The sequence below is a fragment of the Cygnus olor genome, chromosome 4, assembly GCF_009769625.2.
Source record: "Cygnus olor isolate bCygOlo1 chromosome 4, bCygOlo1.pri.v2, whole genome shotgun sequence".
Lineage (NCBI taxonomy): Eukaryota > Metazoa > Chordata > Aves > Anseriformes > Anatidae > Cygnus > Cygnus olor.
Window position 1 is genome coordinate 42924603 of NC_049172.1, and position 24029 is coordinate 42948631.

At 39.2% G+C, this 24029-nt stretch overlaps 1 protein-coding gene across 1 annotated transcript in view; it reads left to right on the forward strand.

The window, feature by feature from the left end:
• Positions 1 to 24029, forward strand: part of ANKRD50 (ankyrin repeat domain 50) — a 41963-nt gene that overhangs the window by 13417 nt on the left and 4517 nt on the right. The window contains 3 exon segments of the mRNA XM_040555256.1: positions 10436 to 10665; positions 19035 to 19097; positions 19100 to 22581. Of these exon segments, the coding sequence (XP_040411190.1) occupies positions 10436 to 10665; positions 19035 to 19097; positions 19100 to 22578 (3772 nt within the window). The 3' untranslated portion in view covers positions 22579 to 22581.

The following is a 24029-nucleotide window of genomic DNA, read 5'->3' on the forward strand; positions in this document are numbered from 1 at the left end:
TATAGGAAAAATCTAATTAACTCTAGGCTTGTCAAACTTAACTGGAGTAATAACTGTGATTGGTTTTGTATCATCTGCATCATGCTGTTGTCTTTTGTTACAAAGTCATGGAATAATAGAAAATATGACTGGCTGGACAGTAACCTAGGATACAGCCTGACAAAAGCCACACACTTGAAGTACCCAGTGCAGTTTTCTACCTGTCCCATCTGTTGGGATTTCTTGTTTCAATTTTTGTGGCTTGCATTTCTCTCATGTCAACAAATACAATCCTATACATGGAAAGCAGGTCTGTCTCTTCAGTTGTTTATGTTCTGCATACATTGAGATGCAAGAAAGAAATGGATTTTGTCTGTCTCCAAAACAGAATAATACCAGCAACTTAAAATGCCTGTTAAGCTACAAAAATTTATATTCAGTTGTATATTAATGTGTTCAGATAACACTACTTGTAGTAGAAGCTATATTTGATTAACAAATAGAGGTTAATTTTTATGACTAAGGGACCAAATAGTTAATGAGGAAAACTGAAAAGACTATATTTCACTTTGCTGCACCTTTCATTTCATAAATGATTTAAAACTAACTTTGCAATTTTAATATATTCTGTTGCATACATAAATGTGTTAGTTTTTCTTGTTATGGTACCCTATTCCTACCTGTTTCATTTCAGTCATAGACTTCTGAATATTTACAAAGCTATTATCCTAACTTTACAGGTATAAAAAATAAAGTGCAGAATGGGTATTCTCTCATTTCAACTAATAACAGATTATAGGAAGTCTGATTTGATGCTTTCATCTCATACATTTGATATAAAATGCAGTTTCTTTGATGTCCTTCTTTTAAATTAATTTAAAGAGATTGAGTTGTGGAAAGAAACAATGAGAATGTAATCGATGCTTAATGCAAAAACAGTGGTTTTGACCCTAACAAATGAGATCTTTTAAACAACACATGGTGGATGACAAATCCCAGGGGTAAATATAACTAACAGCATCTTAGATAATGGCTCAAAAACTGGGGATGGAGGAGGAGAGGAAATAGGGGTATTGATATAGGGTCATAGGACGGACAAAGAGGAGGATGAGAGAGGCAGTTAATCAAATGTCTTAGGTGTCTTTATATTGATGGAAAAAAGGTATGGGGTATAAACAGGCAGAACTGGAAATCTTAGTACACAGTCAAGGTTGATTTAAATACTATTAAAGATCTCTCAGGATAACTTGTGTGACTGGTATGTTAAAAAATGTAACTTGTTTTGGAGTTACTTTCTGTATCATACGCTTGCTTGGAGTTCTAGAATAAACTAAAGCTACTATAAAGACTGTGAATAAAGAAATATGCTACATTTGGGGGTGGTTTTGCATATATGATATCTACTTAAAGGTTTGTAGAAAAATGTTATTTTTACTGACTATAAATAAAACTCCCATAGCAGACCATCTTGTATGTCTTAAAATTTATCTGCATTGGCGAAGTATAGTTGTTGTCAGCAATGGAGAGATTCCCTCACCTCTGAACCATGTCTTCCCTAAAATGTGAATGTTTTACTCTATCAAACCAGCAAGATCAAGTAAACAAAGCTTCTTTAAAAGGATAAATGGAATTATCCAAAGCAAGGATTTGGATGAGAATGTCGATGTAGTTGAAAATTTTGAATTGCCATAACAAATTGGAGATGAGCATCAGCTGGGAAACAAGAATCTGTTAGTGACCGTATTTCTAAGGTGAAAGAGGAGAAGACTAGTGGAGAGACAAAAATATGCTTCAAGCAGATTGGAAAGAACTAGCTGAGAAAATAGAAAGGCAGCTTTTGGTGATGGTGACTATGAAATGATCTTAAATGTGTGATGTTTAGAAGAGAAAGAGGAAGAACAAACTAAAAGCGGTGGACTTATGCCTCAGATAATTTGTGGGTAAGATCTTGTGAAGACAAGTATAAAGAATGACAGGAATTAGCTGGAAAGAACAGCAGAGTCTCAAAGCAGTACATTAAATGTCCAGTTCAGTGAAACTGAGCTCCTCATCATTCATGTGTTAAACCCAGGAACAAAATATACAGAAAGCATATCAACTGCTGAATATGAATGTAAAAGAGTAACATGAAAATGAGGGCAAAACTGAGACTTCAAGGCTTTGTTCATGTTTCTTGGAAGGTTAATTTTGTTTGGTGATAGGAAATGATTCCATGTGTTAGCTGAAAAATGACAGTATCCACCAAGCGTTGGTCCACGGTTCCTAGGGGAGGAAATAGTGATAGCGCAGAGAAAGCTGAAATGTTCAGTGGTTGTGTATATTGCTCCTCCCACCCCTTTTTTTAGCAGTCATTTTGCAGTCAGACAGCCAACGATTAAAACTAGCAAGAAGTAAGATTACAGATAAGCATAGCATGGACAGAAGAAAACAAACAAAAAAAGACAGTAGGTGAGATGTTTTCAAACCGTTCAGTCTATGAGTTGTTACTGGTTGTCTTCAAAGGACAGGTTATCTTTTTTGGGATGGTGGAAAATTTGGACTTGAAAGAAAATGATGCCATTTTTTGTAGAGGGACAGAAAGGCATTGGGAAAGTGTAGGCATTGTCAGTTGCCTACAAAATGCCAGAACAAATAATCAAACTATTTGCAAGCAGCTGGAAGATAAGAGTTGAAGCACCAGCTCACGTGGAATGACATGGTTTGTTTTTGACAAACCTGATCTAATTTCTTCCTGTAGAAGACAACGATAGTACTTGTGGGGAAGGGCTAGCCGTAAATATCATTTCGACTTCAGAAAGGCTTTGATATCTTTATGATGCTCGTGCAACCAGGCTGTGTTGCAGATAGATCTGTACTGGGCTACGTGCAGGAAGATTTGAGTACCTAAGGAGCAGCTGTCAGTAAGTAGTCCACTTTCCATCGGACATGGCACATCGTGCTGGGCTTCATTGAGGTCTGTCCTGCATCCGTCTGTCTCTTCAGTGTGCTGGCTCCTCAGTGGTCTGGCTGACTGAGTGGAGGGAAATGTTCCAAATTTTGGCCACGACAGGCTTTTGGATCCACAGGGCACCGGCGGTAGCACAGGAGCTTAAAGGTTAGACAAGTGGGGAAGGGGAAGACTTCCCTTCTGCTGGGCTATTGAAGCACCAGAACAGATTGCTAGGGGAGACAGACAGCATTGATTGCTGCACGTCGGCACGAGGGCTGTCACTGCTCCAGCCGTGTGCGGGGAAGTGGCCTAGGTGGCCTCAATCACTGAAAAATAGGTCTGGGAGCTTGTACAAAATAAATTCCTTTTCCATACTGCGTGTTCAGGAAATTCTTTGCAGGGTTTCCTGTACGCTCCTTCTCTGTGCCTTTGGTAGGGACACTGATGTTTGTATGTCAGATTCTGAGTAATCAGAACATACTGTGTATGTAAGCAGATGAGGCGAATACATTGTTTAAAAATATGTAAAGAGTCAACCTGCTTGTGGTAGCAGATGTGACTGATTTTCAGCCACAGTTGTCTTTCTTGTATAATATCTGAATTGTGTGCAAACTGTTCTAGGCAGTCCAACTAATACAACTAAAATATTTGCTCTTATGGTTTATATTTTCTGAATTATCTAGCAAATCTGCCAGTAGATCCACTGGCTGCCAGTGCTTTATAGAAAAAAAAAACTCACCTATGTTATTGTATGAGACAGTAGGAGGTCTCTAATCAATACATAGGGGTCCAGCACGCCCTGTTTGTGTGTGACTGATGGTGCTGGTTGTATGATAAACTCTGCTTTTGTCAGACCGGATACCCTGGAGCTAGCTTTTGTGCTCTCCTTGTGGGACTACAAATCTGCTTTACAATTACAGATAAAATTCAGGTTACCAGAAGACACTGCAGAATCAGGTACTGAATTGCACAGCAAGCCTTGCCTGCTGTTTCTAATTCTCCACTCTGAAAAGCCCAGGCCCCAAATCTACATGCATGCACTGGAGCTTTCCTAATGAATGATTCTCAGTGTCTTTTTCTTTTCTACTTTCTGCCTTTTTTCTGCTTCCTTGCCTCATAAAGCTTTTCTTTTTTTCGTAAGACTACCTTCAGTTGGTTAGAACTGCTAGAGCTGGTTTGCCTTTCTGTGCAGCCTGTGAATGAATAATTCACTGAAAACAATAATCTGGATTACGCTGTAGTCCACGAGTGTGTATAATTCCTGTATTGCACTTAGTCAGAAAGTCGTAATCACTTGCAGGCATGCTTTTATCAGGCTGAAAAGTGACAGAACAGCTACCTCAGTCATCTGACCAAATGATTAAGTATGTATGCAGGTGTGCACACAAAATCAAGGCAGGTAACTTTGCTCTGACAGGGAGCAGCTGTTGGACTTTACCATCAGAATTTTGCTGCAACCTGTAATTCAGAACCGGTGTAATCATTTGTCAGGATGCCTCACGATCCAGGTAAGTGGGCTGCTGCTGTCAGTGGTCCGTAACACACAAAAGCCTTGTCACAGGACAAAGTAGAGCTCACTAATCTACAAACAGTACTGCAAGTAATTGAGGAAGATACCGGTTTTCGTGTCTATTTTTTCCCCTGTGTGAATTCTGCTGCTGAAAGTCTCAGGAAGAGGTTAATATTTCATGAGCCGAGCAGCTGGAATTGTCAATTTTATTAGAAGTGAAATTTACCTTTGCCTCTTTTATTGTGAGCTGTGTCCTCCTATGCAGTTTGGAAAACAAAAGAGAGAAAAATTCAGCTCCTGGCTTACGTATGCGTTTGCTGAAGTCTCTAACAATGTTTAACAGCTTTATCCTCACTGGCTTCATTCTTTTAAATGCAAATTACCAACTATGGGACACAGTTTTAACAGTTTACAGTCTGCTAGCCGACCACTGGATTATAATATACAAATGGGCTCGTGAGACAGTTGGGAGCGAGCTGGGGTATTGCAGTCACTTGTGGAAATTTTGTAAGTACAGATGATAAAATCTGGAATTCTGCAATATGTCTTCTATTCTTAAAGTGAATTTTAAATTTTAAAGCATTTCTGTTCATTCCATAAGCAGTGGAACTCATAAAAGCCCCATTGCCTGCAGCTTTTTGCCCTTAGATATCCTTAGGTACCTTGCGGTGGTTTGGGCTCCCCCTGCAGTGTCTGTATAATGCAATTCCTTTCAGGTGTGCTCTGGGGAAGATGGAACTTCTGCTACACCTAATTCAGAGCCGGCAGAGACAGAATCGGGTTCCTGCTTACTGTGCTTGGGATTCCAGCTGGGCTGCTGCATATGATTTTTATCAAAACAATTTCTTATGTTGCTGACAAAAATTACTGCAAAGAAAACTTAATTGGCTTACTTACAGTTTCACTGATGATGTACTTCATTTTCTCTATTTTCTGATACAACATAAATGGAAATGAGCATCTTAAAAATTGCATAGCATACTGCTGTGATATATCATGTTGGTGTAAGTCACCCATAAGGAGAACGATCATTTGCTTTTTCTAAAGATTGAGACTAGTGAGAAAAAATGTCTGCTTTATTATACACTTGGGTATTATTAAACTTCATATGTATATACATTTATATAAATATATCCATCCGGTATATATATAGGCATCTTTTGCAATTGTTTTAATCTTTGGTAATTCTTTAGATCAAACGTACAAGTCAGTAAGGTTTAACAAATTCTGCAAGGCACTCTTATCATGGCAAGGACAGCACTGTGTGCTGCCTTTCAAGTAAGGTGAATGTTTTATGAGGTTCTGTTGGCAAGTTTTTGCCCACTGAACAATAAATTCAGACAAAATTCAGTACAACTTTGCTGATACCAGTTAATCAGCTCCATCTTTGCCAAACCTATTTTTTCAATGTATTATGGCGTGTTTCCTTTTTTTTTTTTTTCAGTGGATATTTGCAATCCTCAAGGAAGTGTTTTTCTGAAGTTGGCAGATATTTCCCAGCACTCTGTGGGATCACCTACTGGGAGTATGGTTTCTTGTGACTCACAGTAGATGCAAGTGATGTGGCATTAGTATCAGCTTAACTGTAAATACCACAAGGAGACTGTCTCACTGGCAATGTCTGCTGCTTTCCTTTTTGAAATACCAGCAGTCTTCCAAAGAGAGTATGTAGAGATCTCTGCAGCAAGGGTGCTGGTGCTCTCAAGTAGAAGAATGTCAATTTAATGAAATATTAAAACTCGTAACAGAATGGAGGAGACAGATTTGCTGAAGGAGAATATAATAGCAGCCTTGCCAGACAGGCATCAGTAGGCATCACTGCAGAGCGTTTAGCAGCATTTGGAAATATCACTATGGGAAGAACTGCTTTCCTTGTCTTGTGCTCGTGTCCTGTAGCTGTATTTTTTTTTGTTTGTTTTGTTTGATTTTTTTGCCAGCACCATTCTGCCCTGTTGCCATTTGCACCGCTTCAGAGGCTCACCGCAGGCTTAACAAAAGTAACAGCAAAGCTTGGAACAGGGCAGTAAGCTTCACTCTGTAACACAGGTGAAGATGCTAGGGTTTTGGTCTGCCTACACAATATCAGTTTCACGGTGCAAAATGGTGCAAACCACCTTGCTAGAGGGCAATGTGCACCCCCAGTCATTAGTCTGCATGAAGCTGGCTCCCTAACTATAGCTTTTTTTTTCTTTGAATATGTGCAAGATAAGTATGTTGCCTGTTTTTTAAAAGCCTTCTTCAAAAAGAAAAAAGCTTGTAGATGTTACATATTATACCCATTATACATTATGTATATCACATGTACTTCTCTGATGGTTTGTCATGGTGTCAGTGGCCGTAACTAAAATACAAGTGCTCAGCTATAAAGTGTGGGCAAGGAAGTGTCTCACAAGGCAATTTTTAAAGAAATGTCATATTGATGTAGAAAAATAAATGTAAGAACAGTAGTAGTAGTTAAACAGAATGTCCAAATTCATTTGTATCGTTATGAAATTTGAAATATTTTGTCTTTTGGTAAAAGTAGCAAACACTCAGACAAAAGTAGCAAAAACTCAGACAAATACTTGATCTTTGTTCTTCCTAGCTTGCTCCTTCTGGTTTGCCCAGGAGATGAGTTTTGTACAATTGCTCTGTGTGTCTGCCAGTAGTGAATACTGGCAGCTGGCTAGAGAAAAAGGGACCCTTCTGGGGTCTTGAGGGATAAGCTCTGTTCGTGCTGTAACAGATGCGTCCCCACTTACATTCTTTGATAACTCTGACTTTCTGATACACCAGAGTCATTCAGATGCAGGGCACATTCATAAGAAATGAAGCTTTATCATTCCTTCTGCTTCTAGGACTGCTCATTCATCATTGTTACATTAACATGCCATTGTTACATGGCGTATTTCCTTTTTTGTTTTTTAACAAGTATGTGCATTCCACTGGGACTCTCTTTTCAGTCTTTGTGGACACCGCCGCTATCCTGCTACTTTGTTCTGCTGTGGCTCAGCATTTTTGTGGATCCAGGCTAAAAATCTGAAGGATAATCATATGCAGCACTTCAGCCTTGCTGTTATATATTCCTTCCATATGTGGAAAATCATATTTGCGTGGGTTCGGTCAATTCGGTAGCAGTCTTGAAGAATTCTGTGGGACGGTTCATTGTTCTGAGAACTTGGTTTGCTCGAGAGCACAGAAAATGTCTCAGCTCTGCATAAATAAGTCATTATCTTACGTTGCCATTAAGATGAATCCCGTCATTTAAGATACCTAATTATGCTGTTTTCTCTAAAACTTTTGTATTTTTACAGAGTGATGCATTTTAGTGTTTTAAATCCAGGTTTCTATTTCAGAAATACTCTGTAGCAAGGAGTTGCCGTGTAATGAGAACCATTTTAATACCTGTATTGGATGTAAAAGTTCTAAAGATAAGGCTGTTGTTATCCTTTCAGAAGGTAAAGGAAATCAACTTCTCATCTTTTGAGTGGCACTGCAAATCAAGCAATCTGTAGATGAATCACCATTCACGGAAGTCCTTTAATTAATTCTGTGTTGATTGATGTAATTTTCATATGCAAGCAAGATACTGCAGGGAAGTGGGGATTACTAAGTCACATTGTGGTAAACATGACAGGACTTCTGGCTTCAGAGACTTACCATTTCTGAAGAATTTCCCTGTTATGTTATTTGGCATCTACCCTGAACCCAGAGATACAAGAAGTCTAGACAGAACAGAAGTTTATCAAATGGCTCCTAAGGGCACTTTCACAGAATGCCTTATCAATGTCTTGTCAATGCCATGCTTCTAATAATACAGCTGTAAGCCAGTTGAAGTCATCATGCCTCATTTTATGTATGCGTATATACATACATTTTTCGTAGTGGAAGTGAAGTTTCAGAACCTGCAGCCACTGTTTGCTGCAGTCTGGGAGAGATCTGAGAGGATGTGGTATAGTGCTTGCACTATTTTTATTACATTACTCCTTAGACATTTGCTGTTATTTGGAGGCAGGATTAACTTTTTGATTTGACCTGCTGCAGCCAACTGCTGCATACTGTAGGAATCCAGCAGAATAAATTATTTTTTCTTGGTATTCCCACCAGGTAAGTGCTAACACAAGAACATCATCAGATGCTCCCAAGGTATTTTGTAGGCATTTGGGGAGGGTCACTCAAATTTTAGGTGAGATTTTATTTCAAGATACCATTACCATTTTATCACATCTCAAAGTAACATTTGTTCTTGAAAACTAATTTCATGCAGAGACCGATGTGAGAGGAATATTGGTTTTGATAGAAAGAGAAATGTAGCAGAGAACATGTCTTGACATTAATAGCTGAGGGGGCAAGGCGGCATTCTGCTGGGGGAAGTGCTGGAAAATGTGGTCATTTCAACTACCTCCTTTCATTGTGGGATTGGCGTCACTTTAGAAAGCCAATTTTAACCTTACGGCTACTTTAATTTCCTGCCCTGTAAGTTGGTAGCTGCTTAAGTTCCCGTCTTGGTGAGCAGTGATTTTAGTTATACTGCAGGCATCTTCTGGAAGAGTGGCTGGCTTTGGGGGTACCAAAGAACCTGAAGTACCTGAAGTAGGTTTATGAATCTGGAAAAATGGGAGGCCAATGTTAGGGATTTAAATCCATTCAATACTGAAAACTTCCAGAATGCTTTCAGTATTTTTACTTCCTTTTTATACCTTTGGGAACATTTCATCTAGCTGGAATAGACCACATAGCTGGCTTTGCTTGATCCCGCTGTTACTATCAGGGATGCATCATTGCATTTGCCTTTTGTCTTTTTCTCGGTCAGAAAACCAGAAAATAATATTCTATTAGCAGTGCTTACGAATCATTTCTGATTCTGGATGTGTTTTTCCATTAACAGGCAAGATTTGCCTGTGTTCTAATTTGCATGCTTGGTAGGTAATAATTAATGTGTTGGCCAAAGTATTCTGAAGATAAATTTGTTCAGTAAAACAAATGAAAGAAGATTATTATGACCTTGAGTAAAACAAAAAGTACTTATGCTGTGGATGCCATCTGGACACATGCAGATAATAAGTCTGCAAAAGAGTGGAAACAGTCACATATATATTTTTTTTCATTCCTCATTTCATTTTCTGAGTCTTTTTACTATCAAATCAAACTTTATTTGTTAAATGTATTTAAAGATAATTTAGTCAGTGGGAATTAAGAGCCTAAATGGAGCATCCCCCAAAATAGTAGTGCAGCATGGAAATACTAGATAGGCACGTGACAGTTGTGTGTAAGTGCAGTTATATATATTTTAAGGAGTACCATTAAAGATGGCAACAATACATGTAAATATGAGACCAGAACTCTGGTTATTAGCTGTGGAGATGCATTAGTACAGATGCTGGTGTCCTGAGAATGCAGATAATCCTTTTTCGGTAATGGGAACATGGCAACTTCAATAGAAATAAAAAGTAATACCTCGCCAGCCTCAGTTTGCTACTAAATTAATTTACGTTTTGCTTGTTAAGGTATGGTACTACAAGTGTAGAAATTCAGTTCTTTGTAAAACTTGCTCATTCAGACATGAACTCTTTGAGTTTTGATATTTCAGATGTCTTTTATTTAGGGTTTTATTTCATGACCAGCTATCATTCACTGTTAGCTTCCGATAAGCAATAATAGCAGGTTTGGCACAGACAACAGTAATGAACTTCTTAAATTTTAGGCCAAGTAGTTTCTGTCTTACTAAAACAAAATTTTTCGAAGTATTCTAATGGGCTCTGAACCATATTACATTGTTTTAAAGTATTGTTATAAATTGTAAGTTAATTAAAATGTAATATTGCCTAAGCAAGAATTACATCACAGACTATTCAAGCTATCTTTAGTTACTTCAGTCTAACTCAATATTTTCTGTGGTAACCATGTAGAAAATTGCCTAGATTATTTAAAAATGGCTTTGCCTTTTAGGTTGGTCATAGTTTTAATTTAATGATTATGTGACAGTTAATAAATACATTATTAAATCTAAGACTGTTTTTGTTTCACGTTCCTTCCAGGTGCATTCTGCTTCCTCTTTTGGGAATGAAGCCCCCGCAGCAGAGCCTCTTCCTGCTTGTAGACTCAGTTGACGAGGGCTGCAACGTTTCCGAGGGTGAACAGACTTCTACAAGCTTATCTGGGACAATAGCGGAGCTGTTGGCTGGCCACTTCGAGTTCTTCCCTCCTTGGTTGCTCCTTCTATGTTCTGCCCGCAAGCAGAGCAAAGCTGTTACAAAAATGTTTACAGGTGAGTGCAGACCCCAGCAAGCATTGGAACAAGGATCTAGTATCCTCAAGACCCTTGGTGTCGGTTGAAAGCACTAATGCGTGCTTAATTCTAAAAAGCAGCAGTGGCAAAAATGGTAATTCTAAAAACCTCACATTCCAGTTTACTGAGACCTACAGAAAGCTTAAATCATCAGAGTAGTTCAGAGGTAAATTATGTCCACAATACAACTGTTGGTGGCTTTGAGTTTTCTTCTTGCTTTGCTAGTTCTAAAAAGCTTTGAAACAGTGTAGGTGATGTGTCAGTACATAAGTATTTCGGCTGTATACGCCCATTCCTCACAACCTCAAAAGATTTTTTCATCTCCCATTAAAAACTTTCCCCTTATTTTCAGAAAGCAGTGAATAACCTTTGAAGGTGGAACTTGAGAGGGTAACACTGTCGATGTGGATTCTTAGAGTATACTTTTGGCAAAGGCTTCCTGGTAAAGAATTCTTTACAACTTCTTCATCCAGGCTTTACTGTGTCATGAAAACATTTCTTCACTATAATGACATTGTTACTGGACGTTCTCTGAAATTCAATAAAGGGCAATATCTAGACTGGATTCCAGGCCTATGTATAAAGCCTGTGTGTGTTAAGGCAACAATTAGGACAAAAATGTGATTATAGAACACAGACCCATAGGCTTGCTCCTTTCTACTGTGGCAAAAGGTCAATGTGATAATTGCATTCTGGAATGGAGTCCTGTATTAATCAGCAGCAGACACGAACACTGGTATTTGGGAGTATGTGAGAACTAAGGGAAACTTTGGGGTAGCTTCATGGGCTCCTTTGGAAGTTCATATGGGAGTAGTTTCGTCAGAGCTTGGCTGATTAGATACGTTGTCACTGCCAAAAAACAGACAAAACTTTCTTCAGAGCAGCTTTATTTCCTTTCCATTGAATCATATAATGTTTCAGGCTAGTCCTAGAAAATTGCTGTTGTCTTCTAAGTATGTTTCCAGATGGAATTCTTGACAGAAAAAATCAGCAGAACTAATGGGTATGCCTTTAAAATAAATTTAACTTGAATGAGTTAATTTCTCATTTCCACAGCGAATGATTTGATGAATAGTGTAAAGGGAGTTGGCTCGCGGTATTATAATGCTATCTTCACTGTGCAAAAAGGTGCAGAAAAGAAAGAATGAGTCCCAGAGTAATTGGACACAAATTGAGATTAAATTTTAGGGTCTATTTGTAAGAAATGGTGGTGTTTTTTTTCCAAAATGAGAGCAAACTGTGACATCACATCTAGCAGTACACTTCTGGGTGATTTTCTTGTTTACAGCCAATACTCAAGTTTGTGAAAGATGTAGCAAGGACATGAGGAGCATACTTGAAGCTTCTGTTAACTTCATATATATACACATATATATTGCAACTTTGTGTTGCAAAATTTGAGATAATGTTGATTTTCTGGTTTTAGCCTGCAAAGGATAGGTTGTTGTTAACACTTCTTCTGGGGCAAACTCTTCTCTTCTTTTGTGGTATTTGAATGTTTACTTTTAGCTGAGCTTTCTTTTTTTTGAAGTTAGTTAATTGACAGGCAGGCAGAATTTAAGATTTACAGTGAGCATTTTTTGTACTTGTGACAGAAGAAAGGGTGTGCACAGTAATGTGCACTGTACTGTGGGACACCATTACACTGAATTTCTTGTGCTTCCAGTTTCTTAGTAAATGGTTGCAAGTATAACGATAATGTAGTCACTGGTCATTTTTTTCAGATGTTTCTTCCATTTGGCACAAAAAATCAGTTTCACTCTAGCTTAGTAAGATAGATTGGAATCCTTTTAGGATTATTTTAGGAAAACGAGTCCCATCTGTTGGTTTTTCTGCTAAAAAATGTTATAGTAAGGTATGGAATATATACTAGCCAGTATTAATTTGATAAGTCAGTTTATATCAGGTTTCACTTATAATTTTGAAGTGTGAAATCTGCCTCCACAAAAGTGCTGAAATGAGAGCTAAGGCTGTATGTCAGCATGTGGTATAAATGACTGGGAGCAGGGCTGCTGCAGTTGCTTGGTCCCGACGATGTTCTTTTTTGGGTGTTGAACACAGGCGAGAGCTCTGCAAGCATCTCTCCTGCCAAAAATAGTCATGACATGGAAGAAAGAGTCCAGCCTTTCCTCGTCGACTGTCATCTTGCCACTGCTAGAAAGGAGGGGAGTTTATTCTAGTCCTCATTCCTTCCCTTTTGCTGGTAACTTATTTATGCAGGTTGAATAGCTGTGCCTACCTCTGCTGCAGCCCCGTGTTCGTGGCCCCTGTGTGTTCCGAGTTTCTGTAGTAGCACAATGTGCTACAGATTTTTCCCCTTACTCCAGATTCTCAGCTTTCATTAATTAAAACAAAAAGAAAATAGTTTTTGCCTCTTGTGGCTGCAAAGACAACCTCAAAAATATGAACCAAATGTAAATTGATGCCTGCATGAGTCTGCGGTCACCCTCCACAGTGAGCAAAAGCCAGCCAACTGAGTAAAAAAGAAGGGGAACAGATAACACGTGTCATCCTGCCTTCTCTTCTATGTACGCTGTCACCAACTGCCACATCATGCCTGCCAGACTTCTGCCCCAAATTTAGCTATTTTCCTTCTAGTGTCCATAGTTATCCACATAATCTCCCACGTAGTCATTTGCTATCATTTGGCAACAAGTGCGGACTGTCAAGCAGCTGCAGTAAACACAGACTTTTCAATCTTCTTATTACAGTTTTTTAGAAAACTTTATTTCCTTTTCTTCCCTGTTTTCTTTCCTTTATTTTCTAAATAACTCAAAAAACGTCTGCCCTGAAAGTGGCACAGACCATACAATGTGTTTGGTTTTTTTTATGTTTCAGCTAACTAGATAACTAAACCGTTTCCCCTAAAAAGAGGATAAATATTGAAAGTAAAGCAGCTATTTTTGCAAAACTGATTCCCTTTTTAAAAGAATTTAGGCATTTTAAATTCCAACAATTTTATTTAGAGAAGTTTGAGTAAAAAGCGGATATTTCCTCATTTAACCGCTTAAAGGTAAACAGGCAGAACTGCGTATGTACAAATGCTCTATTCATTGGTCTAAAGAGGCTTTTTAATAGGCATGTACTTCTTTGTTTTATCTTTAAAGAAGATATTATCTGTGGCATCCGGCTTGATTGTACCCCTCAATTAAACACTGACATTCTTGATCAAACGAATTCTTCGTGCACGAGGCACCAGCGTGGTACAACCCATGCAGATGACACATCTCACAGAGTCATAGTTACCATGAAGATAACGTTACATACTGGAAACTGCAATAAAAAGACTGAAAAATGGACGTGAAAGGGTTCGCTCTAGCATCGGAGGCAGCTTACTCTCAACTTATCTGTAGGCAAAAGTGGACCTTTTGGCTTTTCTCACTCTTGTATTTGTCTATCATGCAGCTCCAGACATACAGATATTAAAAGCTGATATTTATCCAGACTTGCTCTGGATTGGAAATCTTGGGAGCGCAGGTCTTTAGTATTTTTGCAATTTGCTAGTTCTGGTCTGGATAGATGTGGAGGGTTGTTCTTGTAGCATTTCCTAAAATTAAAAACTGAGCAAAAATGTGAAAACTGAAGGAAAATGTAATAAAAATCACAAACCAGCTTTTCTGCACCCAGAAGATTCATACTGTTTGGTTATTGAAGCCGCTTGGGTAGCTGTAGTGCTGAATCCCCAAATCAAATCACTTGCCTGATTTGGAACCGAACCTTTCCTCCTCAGCTGCCGAGAGTATAAATGGCATGAGACCACTTCAGGAGAGATTGCCTAAAAAAAAAAAAAAAAAAAGAAAAGGAGAGAGAGAGAAAACCTACATTGTCCCCTAATTTTTCATTACAGGCTAGAATTTATTTAGGCAGTTTTGTGTTACATTAAAGTCTTTATAGGAGATGGATTTTGACAATAAAAGATAATTTATATAGATTTTTAAATGTTTATATAGTTGTAAAATTTACTCCTATATTATTACTACAGCTGTGAAAAAGTTATTTGTAGTTTTGTTTTGAAAAAAATCATTCAGGAGACTTGGGAAATAAGGGTGGTTTTCTTTTCCATTAGGAGGTAGACATGACTTTATTATTTGCTGTTTCCTCTTTCCTCACTCTTCTGATCACCACTTCAAAATTGGATGCTAGGGAATTTCTTCTTTCTTAATAAAAAGTTGTGTGTGCATTTTCAGCTTTTTAGCTTTGTAGTTAAAGAGGGAAGACTAAATTACGTCTTTAGGAAGACCTGTAAATCTAACAAAATAAAATTCTGTGCATTGACGTGGACCAGTGACGGCATCAGAATTCAGCCTCAAGACTCTTCCAATATCCCTTAGCACCTGTGGTGGATGCGATGCAATTCATAACACATAGTTTTTAATGCATTTGCAGTGTAGTAAGTATGCTGCTGCAGTTTTCAGGTGCATTTTCTCTGCTGGATACGTTGTTCTTTTAGAGCAGATGTACGTAAATAGCCAGAGAAATACCAAACTTAATATATGCTTAGATCAGCGGTGTAAATTATTAATGCCTAAGTGTTGCCATGGTTTTAATCATTTAGACTATTTCAAAGCTAACAGTTTAGTTACATGAAATATATTAAAGTGTATTTAAAACTTTAAAGCAATAAAATATATTTTGTTAAAGATATGAAAATTGAAGGTTATTTTTAAGTATTTAGTGGAACCTGCTAGTTAATAGCTTATTTTTATTATTAAAGTTTGAAAATGTTGATATACTGTAAAAGTATTTATATAACCAAGATTCTTTTTTTTCTTTGAATGACCCCAGACCTTGCCAAGAAATACATTTGGAACTGATTTGTTTACAGAACTGCCAGGAATTTAATAAATCAGGAAAATCCATATTGGAGCTCCCATTGGGTTGAAAGTGATGTGTTGTAAGAAAAATGTTAGCAATGCAAAAAGCAGGGTCGTGGGACTGCAAGTTCTGTCTGCTGTGCTCCTGTTTTGCTGAGCTTAAGTAGTTCATGGGAATGCATCTGAAACAAAATGAACTTTCTCCTAGTGTTTTGATGCTTCTTGTCCATGAAAGTGACTTATTGTGTCTGGTAGGGTGGAAAAGCAAGTTTGCAGGATCTTTGTTTGGATATGTAAAATGAGCTCATTTAGATAGATGCTTGGGCAAAAAAACACGGCTTTGTTTTACTCCTTCAAGCTAACAACAAGAATTTCGTTTTTTTTTGTTGTTGATTTTTAATATTTTCTATCTGTAAAACTTTCCTTGGAGTATTTATTGTAGCATAGCATGGTGCAATGGTTAAATATAAGAGCCTATTTCTGTTCTAAAGTCTGTTACAATGGAAGTTTATTAATCCCAGCCCTTAAAGAATGTTTTGTCCCTAGGACGTGTGAAGACACGTATGACTGTAGTGTGCTCGTTGTATCTTGTCCTCAGATACGATATATAGGATTTCCTTAAGAAAGAACATTTGAAAAACTTGGAGCATATGTGGGATTGAGGTTTTGGGGTGTGTTTATTTTTTGGATCGTGTCCAAAATGGTTTTGTTGACTTCTCTACCCCTTTCGAATATCAAAATGGAAATCGGTATTCCAAGACGTTTCAAGATAAGGAATAGTTTTGTGCCTTTGAAGCACATGTATGGGGTCTGAGATGCTTGAGCAGTTACCACTCTGCAACTTTTCATGCGAAGGCTGAGAGTCAAGGGAGGTGAAGAGCGGTCATAAGTCAACACAGAGCATTAGCTGAAGTCTTGGGATTGCTGTTGTGTGGGTCTGTCAGGGGTTTTGTTGCTGGGGTGAGGTGAAATCAACCACCGTAAAACTTGAAGAAGCACTGGAGTTATTTAAAAATAAAAGTAACTTAGATATGGAGATGTAGGTGAGAAGGAAAGATGTGGGCATGGAATTGATGTGAGAGCTGGGGGTGTCGTGAGGAGAGTCGCCTATTACTAGACACATTGAGAAGGAGTTTGCAGAGCTTTGTTCCTATTTTCATTCAGCCAAGTGACAGGTACAGATCTGACTCGCAGAAGTGTTCACTTCACGCTTAACAGAGGAGTTTGAAGAACTACAAGGTGATTGTGGTGGTTGCTTTTTGCTCCGAATTGAGCAAAATAGAGCTGCTGCCTGCACACATGAGACAAGACAACCAAAGCAACACTTGTGTGATGACAGCTCTGTGCGCATATGACTGTGAATGCATGCACCAAGCAATCCTTCATTTTTAACTCCACTGTTTTTGCTTTTCTGTCTTCTGAAAGCTCGCAGAAGCAGCCTTTCCTTGAAAGGAAAGCTTGGAATCGGCAGAATGGGAGGGCACCAGCTGTCCTTACTCAGCAATGTTTCTTACTTGGCTTCTGTACATGAATTATGGGCTTTACAAAGATACATACAGAATATTTTAACCAAATGAACAGTAAATCAGTGAATTATGCCATTCTGCAGGTCAAGTTAGGACATTACTTGAAGTTGCGGTAACAAATTGTGATGGGTAAAGATGGTTCTTTTTTTTTTTTTTTGGAGAGACATTAAAAAATGCCTCTAGAATAGAGAGAGATCCTCCCAGATCTTATTTTCTGCCTCCTTGCTGTTGCATTCAAAAATCTGCAAGTCTATAATGTCATTAGTGTGGTCTTAGCATGTGCAAAATTATCCTGTCCAATGGTTTTATTTTGAGGAGAAGCATACTTTTGTATTCTATTGATTTAGTCCTCTTAGATTTGTCATGCTACCATAATTAATATATTTCTGCTTCTTTTACTATTTTAGTAACATCACTGTAATTAATTGGCATCTTGGTTCTAGGCTGTTGTGTTTGTACAGTGCTTGGGAAGACTTAACTCTTAAATAGTTAACAGAAGGAGCTTGACATCATGTTCAGAACCTCTGCTGAAGACATTCAGGAACAAGAAACAAAGCTCAATTATTGGAACAAGTTCACAGAGTGAGCAATTTGATCCACAGAATATTTTAATCCAATAAAAACATAGAGTTGAAAATGACCTTCTTCAGAGTGTCACTTCCAATTACTTGTTCTGTGGAGTTAGGACCAAGATTGCATTGGATGGGTTGCTCGATGGCTGCTTTTCCTTCAATATAATTTGGGGGTTAGTAACTGCTTTGGTTTGCAAAGCAAAGCTTTTTTTGACGAGATGAGCTGACTCTAAAGGAAATGTGTGCAAGCTGCTACATAGGAGGGTGAGATTAAAGCCTGTCCCTGGAGAAGTGAGGAATAATTTTGGCCTAAAATACAATTTTAACCTCGGTAGTTCAAGGCACTGTGTCTGTGTCTTCTGCAGTTTTCCTGTAGCTTTCAGAAAAGTAGCATTCAGACAACATAATGTTTTGTTAAACAAAGAAGGCAGGTATTCATCAAACACACTGTTTGGTGCTATTAAAACCAGTATTTTAAACGAGATAGCCGTGTATTCCATGGAACTAAAATGCCATTCACATATTCCATTCCACCTTGTTCTTTAGGGCTTTCAGCTACTGGAATTGCCCTGGAGACTGTTCGTCACCTGTTTGTATGAGCAGGGTTCTTTATTTTGTCAGAGGGTGTGGGGTTGTATGTGTATGCATGTAGGGAGGAGATGTACACATTATGCACATATGAAATTTCCCTTTTTCCTCTCAAAAGTAAATAGTTTGGAAAAACAATGGGATCCTATGACTATCAGAAAGCCTGTTTCCTTATGCAGTGATTCAGCTACCAAAGAACTGGGGTGTTTATCTAAAACTCAGTCCTTATTTGAAAAAATACACAGTAATCAGTGCACAGAAATGTAAAGGTGTTTAAGCTGTTCTTGAATCTCTCTCTCTTTTACATCATAAAGGCTTTTAAAAGAAACTAAGGTGATCATGTTAAAGTGATTTATGTTCATTTCAAGAATATGCACCAGGTGTAAATAATATCTTCTATAATTATATTAATATAATGGTTGTCTTAATCTAAATAGCTGAAAATTATGTGGAATTCCACTGTTAACCACATTGGAGAAAGTATTATCCCTTTAATAAAATAATAATACTTAATAATCTCACTTCAGTTGCAGTTCTGTTTTTCATTTATTTTTCTTTTTGCTTAGGTGTTTAGTATTGTCCAAGGCAGACACACAATGTCTGATTCAAAGTCACTTTTAAAATGTTCATCTTTAGTAACACGTATTTCTGCTTATAGTAGATCATGATATAGTAGATCATGAAATAGGTGTTTTCTGCTATTAATAATGATTTACATTCAGTATGTTTGCATACAAAACATATTGTGGTGGGTGTGCCCTACCCCAAAATGTCTTTTTGCTTTTTTTAAAAAAAACTTAAGCGAAACTAGATCAAAAATAAATAATAACTTTCTTCTCTTTCAATAGGTTTTAGAAAAATAAGTCTGGATGATCTACGAAAGGCATACATTGTGAAAGATGTGCAACAGTATATTTACATCGTTTAGATCAGGAAGAAGCACTGAGACAACATCTCACAAAAGAAACTGCAGAAATGCTGAATCAGCTCCACATCAAAAGCAGTGGTTGCTTTTTGTATCTGGAACGTGTCCTAGATGGAGTTGTGGAGAATTTTATTATGTTACGAGAGATCCGTGATATTCCGGGAACGTTAAATGGCCTATACCTTTGGCTCTGTCAGAGACTTTTTGTGAGAAAACAGTTTGCAAAAGTCCAGCCTATTCTGAATGTGATTCTCGCAGCCTGCAGGCCGTTAACCACAACAGAATTGTATCATGCAGTGTGGACCAAAAATACGATGTTGACTATGGAAGATTTTCAACGCAAATTGGATGTCCTGTCAAAAGTCCTCATTGATGGACTTGGAAATACAAAAATCTTGTTTCATTACAGCTTTGCGGAATGGTTGCTGGATGTAAAGCACTGTACACAGAAATACTTGTGCAATGCAGCAGAAGGACACAGAATGCTGGCGATGAGTTACACCTGCCGGGCAAAGGATTTAACGCCCTTAGAAGCTCAAGAATTTGCCTTGCATCTAATTAACTCAAATTTACAGTTAGAGACTTCAGAGCTGGCTTTGTGGATGATATGGAATGGCACGCCTGTCAAAGACTCCCTGTCGACCCTCATTCCTAAAGAACAAGAAGTGTTACAGCTCCTGGTGAAAGCTGGCGCTCACGTCAACAGCGAAGACGACCGCACGTCTTGCATCGTGCGGCAGGCTCTGGAAAGAGAAGACTCCATTCGCACCTTGTTAGACAACGGGGCGTCGGTCAACCAGTGCGACTCAAACGGGAGGACGCTCCTAGCCAACGCGGCGTACAGCGGCAACCTCGATGTCGTTAACTTGCTGGTTTCGAGGGGAGCGGATTTAGAGATAGAAGACACTCACGGGCAAACAGCACTTACCCTCGCTGCACGGCAGGGGCATACCAAGGTGGTGAATTGCTTGATCGGATGCGGGGCTAACGTTAATCACACTGATCACGACGGCTGGACAGCACTGCGGTCTGCAGCGTGGGGTGGGCACACCGAGGTGGTTTCTGCGCTCCTTTATGCCGGAGTCAAAGTGGACTGTGCGGATGCCGATAGCCGAACAGCGCTGCGAGCAGCAGCCTGGGGAGGGCACGAAGATATCGTGCTGAACCTGCTCCAACATGGTGCTGAAGTTAATAAAGCCGATAACGAGGGCAGAACTGCTTTGATTGCAGCTGCGTACATGGGGCATAAAGAGATAGTGGAGCACCTGCTGGACCATGGTGCAGAGGTGAACCACGAGGATGTGGATGGAAGGACTGCACTGTCAGTCGCTGCGCTTTGTGTACCGGCTAGCAAGGGGCATGCTTCGGTGGTTAGTCTTCTGATTGACCGGGGTGCTGAAGTCGACCACTGCGATAAAGACGGCATGACTCCGCTGCTGGTAGCTGCTTATGAAGGACACGTAGACGTTGTTGATCTACTTCTGGAAGGAGGAGCAGATGTTGATCACACAGATAACAATGGTCGTACGCCGCTTCTGGCAGCAGCCTCCATGGGCCACGCTTCAGTTGTAAATACTCTTTTATTTTGGGGTGCAGCTGTTGATAGCATAGATAGTGAAGGGAGAACAGTTCTGAGCATAGCCTCTGCACAAGGCAATGTTGAAGTAGTACGGACTCTGCTGGACAGGGGGCTAGATGAAAATCATAGAGACGATGCAGGCTGGACACCTTTGCATATGGCAGCTTTTGAAGGTCACAGGTTGATATGTGAAGCTCTTATAGAACAAGGTGCTAGAACAAACGAAATTGATAATGATGGACGTATACCTTTCATATTAGCTGCACAAGAAGGTCACTATGATTGCGTGCAGATATTACTAGAAAACAAATCCAACATTGATCAGAGAGGCTATGATGGGAGAAATGCTCTCCGGGTTGCTGCTTTAGAAGGTCACAGAGATATAGTTGAACTACTGCTCAGCCACGGAGCAGATGTAAACTACAAAGATGCTGATGGCCGGCCAACACTTTATATTTTAGCATTAGAAAACCAACTCACGATGGCTGAGTATTTTTTAGAAAATGGTGCAAACGTAGAGGCAAGTGATGCTGAAGGAAGAACAGCACTCCATGTTTCCTGCTGGCAGGGCCATTTGGAGATGGTACAGGTGCTGATAACATACCATGCCGATGTGAATGCTGCAGATAACGAGAAGAGGTCTGCTTTGCAGTCTGCTGCATGGCAAGGTCATGTGAAGGTAGTGCAGCTTCTAATTGAGCATGGAGCTCTGGTCGATCATACGTGTAACCAAGGTGCTACTGGACTCTGCATTGCAGCCCAAGAAGGGCACATTGATGTTGTCCAAATATTACTTGAGCATGGTGCTGATCCAAATCACGCCGACCAGTTTGGGCGCACTGCTATGCGTGTCGCAGCTAAAAATGGACATTCTCAGATTATTAAATTACTGGAAAAATATGGTGCATCTACTCTGAATGGCTGTACTCCGTCTCCAGTCCACACAATGGAGCAAAAACCCTTACAGTCAGTCTCTTCTAAAATGCAGTCATTAACAATGAAGTCAAATAGTTCAGGGAGTACCGGTGGAGATATGCAACCTAGTATGCGTGGCTTATCTAATGGGCCTGCTCATGCATTCAGCTCTCCTTCAGAGTCGCCTGATTCTACAGTTGACCGTCAGAAGTCATCTTTGTCAAATAATTCCCTGAAAAGTTCCAAAAATTCTTCTCTCCGTACCACATCATCGACCGCAACTGCTCAGACTGTGCCCATCGATAGTTTCCACAGCCTCTCCTTTACCGAACAAATCCAGCAGCATTCCCTGCCACGCAGCAGAAGTAGGCAGTCTATTGTTTCTCCTTCTTCCACAACTCATTCCCTAAGTCAAAATCACAATTCACCAAGTAGCGAATTTGAATGGAGCCAAGTGAAACCTAGTTTGAAATCAACTAAAGCTAACAAAGGGGGGAGAACGGACAATTCCAGCAAGTCTGGGTCAGCTGGAAAAAAAATAAAACAAAGTGGTTCCTCCCAACCAAAAGTGTTAGAGTATGAAATGACTCAGTTTGATAAACGAGTACCTATTGCCAAATCTGGGACAAGTGTGCCGCTCAAGTCAATGCCGGCAGAATCACAGTGCAAAATTTTGGTCCCACCAGCTCAGCAAGAAATTGGTCGATCTCAGCAGCAGTTCCTAATTCACCAACAGAGTGGGGAGCAGAAGAAGAGAAACGGAATTATGACAAATCCCAATTATCATCTTCAAAGCAATCAGGTTTTTCTTGGTAGGGTTTCTGTCCCACGAACAGTGCAGGATAGAGGGCATCAGGAGGTACTGGAAGGCTACCCTCCCGCAGAGACAGAACTCAGCCTTAAGCAAGCCTTAAAACTTCAGATTGAAGGTAGTGACCCGAGCTTCAACTACAAGAAAGAAACACCATTATAAAAGGTAATCTATCCAGTCACAAAGGAGCAAAATGCATGCATTTCGTCATGTGTGTTTGTTGTGGTTTAGCCCGGCTGGCAGTCAAACACCACACAGCCGTTCGCTCACCCTCCCCCCTCCCTCTCCGGGATGGGGGAGAGAAACGGGAAAGTGAAGCCTGTGAGTTGAGATAAAGACAGTTTATTAAGACAGGGAAAAGAATAACAACAATAATAATAATAATAATAGTATTAATAGTAATAATGTGTACAAAATAAGTGATGCACAATGCAATTGCTCACCACCCGTTGACCGATGCCCAGCCTATCCCCGAGCAGCCGGCCACCCCTCCACCCCGGCTAGCCACCCCTATATATTGTTCAGCATGACGTCAGATGGTATGGAATACCCCTTTGGCCAGTTTGGGTCAGCTGTCCTGGGTCTGTCCCCTCCCAGCTTCTGCTGCATCCCTAGCCTGCTCGCTAGCAGGACAGAGAGAGGCTGAAAAGTCCTTGGCTTGGTGTAAGCACTGCTCTACAACAATTAAAACATCAGCATGTTATCAGCGCTCTTCTCATTCTAATCCAAAACATAGCACCCTGCCAGCTACTAGGAGGAAAATTAACTCTGTCCTAACTGAAACCAGGACAGTGTTTTAAGTAAGCTAAAAATACATTTCATTGTAGTTTACCATTGTAATTGTCTTCATGAAAACCATGACAAGTATTTAATTGGTTGTAATTTAAAAGCATCAGCCTTGGAAGAATTGGTTCATCAACATATTTTCTGTTGAATTTGAAGTGCTCAAATCTTGCTCCTCTGTCTTTAGTACATTACTGAATGAAATGCTAAGTTTCATGTAGCTTTGATCTGGAATTTTCTTTACCAGTATAAGAATAGCTGGGAATTTTATTATGTGGTATTTTCAGATACACTCATTATTTCATGCAGTTCCCCCTATATTGAGTAATTAATCATATTTACAAAGATGCTTTTTAGGAAGCTTGTGAAGATTCTTGCAAGTTACAGGCAACAAATTTAATTCTATGAATTTGGATTCTGAATGTGAAAACTCAAATTTATCTACAAATGTGAAAGTTTAGAAGCTACCCTAAAGCTTTGATTTTATATTTCTGTTACTGTGAAATAATCTTCTACAAAGAGATAACATTCCTCATAGCAAGATACAAATCTGTTATCAGTTTCCTCACCATTCTGCAATTCTTAAGTATGAGCTGAAAATCAGTGGAGTTCACTTTGATTTCTCACTTTCTCTCCCATACTAAATTTTATGCTGCAAAATAAATATTATGTAGCTTTTTCAAGTATGAATTGTCAGTAGGGAAATTAGCTAAAACAAAACTCTTTCTCTGCTTCATCCTGGGGAATTTTTCTTTTTTAGGGTATTTGGAAAGTATTCATAATTAGTATTTTCCATTTGAATTTCAAAGAAGCAGCATCTTCATACATGA